This window comes from Sinocyclocheilus anshuiensis, unplaced genomic scaffold, assembly GCF_001515605.1.
Source record: "Sinocyclocheilus anshuiensis isolate Anshui unplaced genomic scaffold, SAMN03320099.WGS_v1.1 scaffold1073, whole genome shotgun sequence".
NCBI lineage: Eukaryota > Metazoa > Chordata > Actinopteri > Cypriniformes > Cyprinidae > Sinocyclocheilus > Sinocyclocheilus anshuiensis.
This window is the reverse complement of record NW_015555774.1, coordinates 327,389-330,580: the sequence shown is the minus strand read 5'-3', so window position 1 is coordinate 330,580 and position 3,192 is coordinate 327,389. Positions and strand designations below refer to the sequence as shown.

General features: G+C 36.3%; 1 protein-coding gene across 1 annotated transcript in view; it reads left to right on the top strand.

Annotated features, from left to right (window-relative positions):
- Positions 1-3,192, top strand: part of LOC107674493 (uncharacterized) — a 15,582-nt gene that overhangs the window by 10,143 nt on the left and 2,247 nt on the right. The window contains exons 4-6 of the mRNA XM_016468474.1: positions 276-430; positions 1,626-2,062; positions 2,225-2,430. Of these exons, the coding sequence (XP_016323960.1) occupies positions 276-430; positions 1,626-2,062; positions 2,225-2,430 (798 nt within the window). The remainder of the gene's footprint in view (positions 1-275; positions 431-1,625; positions 2,063-2,224; positions 2,431-3,192) is intronic.

The following is a 3,192-nucleotide window of genomic DNA, read 5'->3' as shown; positions in this document are numbered from 1 at the left end:
GAAAATTAAAACTGTTTTTTTTTTTTTTTTTTTTAAGCCATTTCGTTCTTTTCAGCAGAATATAATTAAAATGTTTAAATATCCAAGTTAATATCCAAATTTCCTAACACATCTACTTACACAAACATTGCTCTCATTTAGAATATTTCAAGACATAGAATATGGTTCAGAAGTAACATGGAACTACTGTTTTTAACTGTTCTGCTTTTATATGGTCACTGACTTGCTAGTGTATCAAATTATTAACTTTGTTGATGAATGATGTTTTCTCGTAGTGCGTCGGCACAAGTTCCAACCTGGTCGCCTCCCTGTTCCCAATACTGAAGAAAGCTGTTGAGATGAACAAACCTGTTCTGGCATTAAGGTACCTGGAGAAAGCCAAAGCATGGATCAGTGACATCATTACAGCGGTTGATGACATGGTGAAGAGGTGAAAATATTAGTAATACTATCATAAAGAAGTTTAGTATTTTACAGCAAATAATCATTTTAAGTTTTAATGCTTGAATGTAAAAAAAAATCATTCTTTTTGCGGCTCCTTTTGTCGCAGTCTGGCTCGAATGCCCCATTTAGCTCCTTTTATAATGAAGGCCCTCGTTCTGAAATACGAAGTCTGCTGTGATTGGTTTGCTGGCCTAGTGTGTTGTGATTGGTGCTTCGAGCGTCTTTTGGAAACATCACGCTCCTTAGCATAACTGTAAACTATCTGTTCCTATTAACGATGCCATCCATTTCAAACTAATTTGAGCCCATTTTAGAGTTACAGGGCTACTGTATTGGTGTGTGACGTCAAAGTACAGTGAGAGCAGACGGCTCTGTATACTTTTGAATCTATCTCGCGGTACTTTGATGTCGTACACTGATCGTTCTGCGCAGTGCTGCTTCAAGTCGCCCCTTTAATCGCCGATGAGGGGGATCAACTCGGCCCCCGGGCCGTGATTGTGCCCTCGCCACTTGGCCCCTGTTCCTCCGGAGGTCTGTGCACTTCATTGCATACACCTATTAGCTGTGTCATTTCGGAGGCTGCGTTCTCTGGAGGTCGAATTTGTAGGCTGCGCATGTCATTTAGGATGTCTTATTTAAGAAGAGTAAATGTAATAAAATTGACTGTTATTCCTTGTGAGGCGTAAAATACTCTTAATTTGCTTCTTTTTTTTTTTTTCTTGCTTTCTTTGCAATTTAACAGTTACTTTTCTTAAATGACACCACCATGAGAGAGTTTGGTGAGTAAGGAAAGCGTGTTTGGAAATCCCTTAAATAGAGATCTTTTGGCTGTGTTTTATGCTAATGACTAACCTTGGGCATGCGGGAGCTCATTTAGAATACTCCAAAATCACTAACATCAGAATGAAGTTAAGAACAAATCCACGTGTTGTGAATTCAGAGTTTATTTTGAGAAGTTGTCCTATGCATGTAAAATATCCACAATTATTAGTAAATGAGACCCAACATGTTTTTTGAACATTCAAGCATTAAAAATTTCAATAGCCCCAAAACAAAATCAAGGCTTTGTAAAAGGGCATAATAGGTCCTCTTTAGGAAAATTGTTCCGCGTCTATATTGTGTTGGGTTTGTGAAATCCGGACCACATCACTATTCGCTCATTTATCTGAAATATTATTTAGGTATGATCAACAAAATAAAAGTGTGGCAACATGCACCAGTAATGTGTTTGAAGAACAGGAAGAGACCCAAGAAAAACAAACAAAACACTCTGATGAGATGAAGGGTTTGGAGGATGCTTTGGCCAAGCTTGAAGTGGAGCTGAGGAAAAATGTTGACGATATGAAGAAAAATGAGAAGAAAATTAAAGACTCAACCAACGAGCTGCAGGATCGCATCAGAAAATATGAAGAAAAACAACGTTCCTTGTTTTTCATGGTCTTTCAGATACTGTTTGGAGTCAGTCAAGATTTTTCGAAGATAGCTGGTTATGTTGCCATAGAAGACAAACTGTCCCATCTAGAGACTGAAAAGAACCATCTGCGAAACAATGAGTGGGACATCAAAATCCGACAAACTGATCTTCAGCTGAAGCTGGCCACTAACAAAATAAAAATGGGTGAGAGGCTTTCTGTGCTTTAAGTTATTGTTCCAAACATACAGTAAATCTGCATCCGTATGCATGTGGTGGTCTTTTCATATTCTTCGCCACTTTGTGTGTGAAAATCTGAAGGCTAACCGTGATATCTCATAAACCAGTATGTGTTGTATGTTTGTCCAGGTGAGATTCCCAGTACTGTCCACCTGACAGAAGTCCAGCAGTGTCTTCATCAAATCCAGCAAGTTCTGGTTGATCTTAAAAAGTTCTGGGAGAAGGTGGGTGTAACGCTGGACACGCTGAAAGACAAGACCTTTGTTGGGGAGGACATCATAGACCTGGAAGACCTGAAGGATGTGTTTCTGGCCTCCATCGAGGAAGCAGGAAAGGTAAGTTAGATGTTGAGCAAATAATTCTGGTCAAAGGCGATTATGCCTCTTATTAATACTTTCCGAGTTTGAGTCACTTTTGTCTACCCATAATGCATTCTGATTTATTGTGTGCAACAGTACAAATGATGCTATATTTTACAGGTTGCAAAATGATTGCATCCTGTTAACGCAGGCTCTTTAATGCAGATGTGGTATGAATTGATTTACACAGCAATTATAATTGCATTATGTTAGGAGATTAATGTTTTAAATATAAAATTAAGTGCTAAATTAAATGATAGGCTACATTTTAAATATGAAACTAAAACCACCGTTAGGTGGCAGCAAGTCAGTGTGTTGAGTGAGTTGAGTCCTTTCAACCAATTAATCCAAAATACTAATTCAAATTCAGTCGACTATATTTATGAATGTGTAGCCTAATTGAATCATTTATTCGTGTTGTATAATCATTTACTCTTGTATAAAATCAATGTAAGTCTTTAAGTTTTATACGTTATAACAGCATAATCAATTTAAAAATCATTGAGCGATGTAAAACTGCTCATTTAAAAATACTGGTTCTATATAAACAATATATTTTAAGTTTATTTACAAATATTCATATACAGTACCAGTCAAAAGTTTGGACGCATTACTATTTTTAATGTTTTTAGAAGTCTCTTATACTCCTTAAACCTGCATTTATTTGAACAAAAAAAAAAAAAAAAAAAAACAAAAAAAAAAAAAAAACAAACAAAAAAAAAAAAAAATATATATATA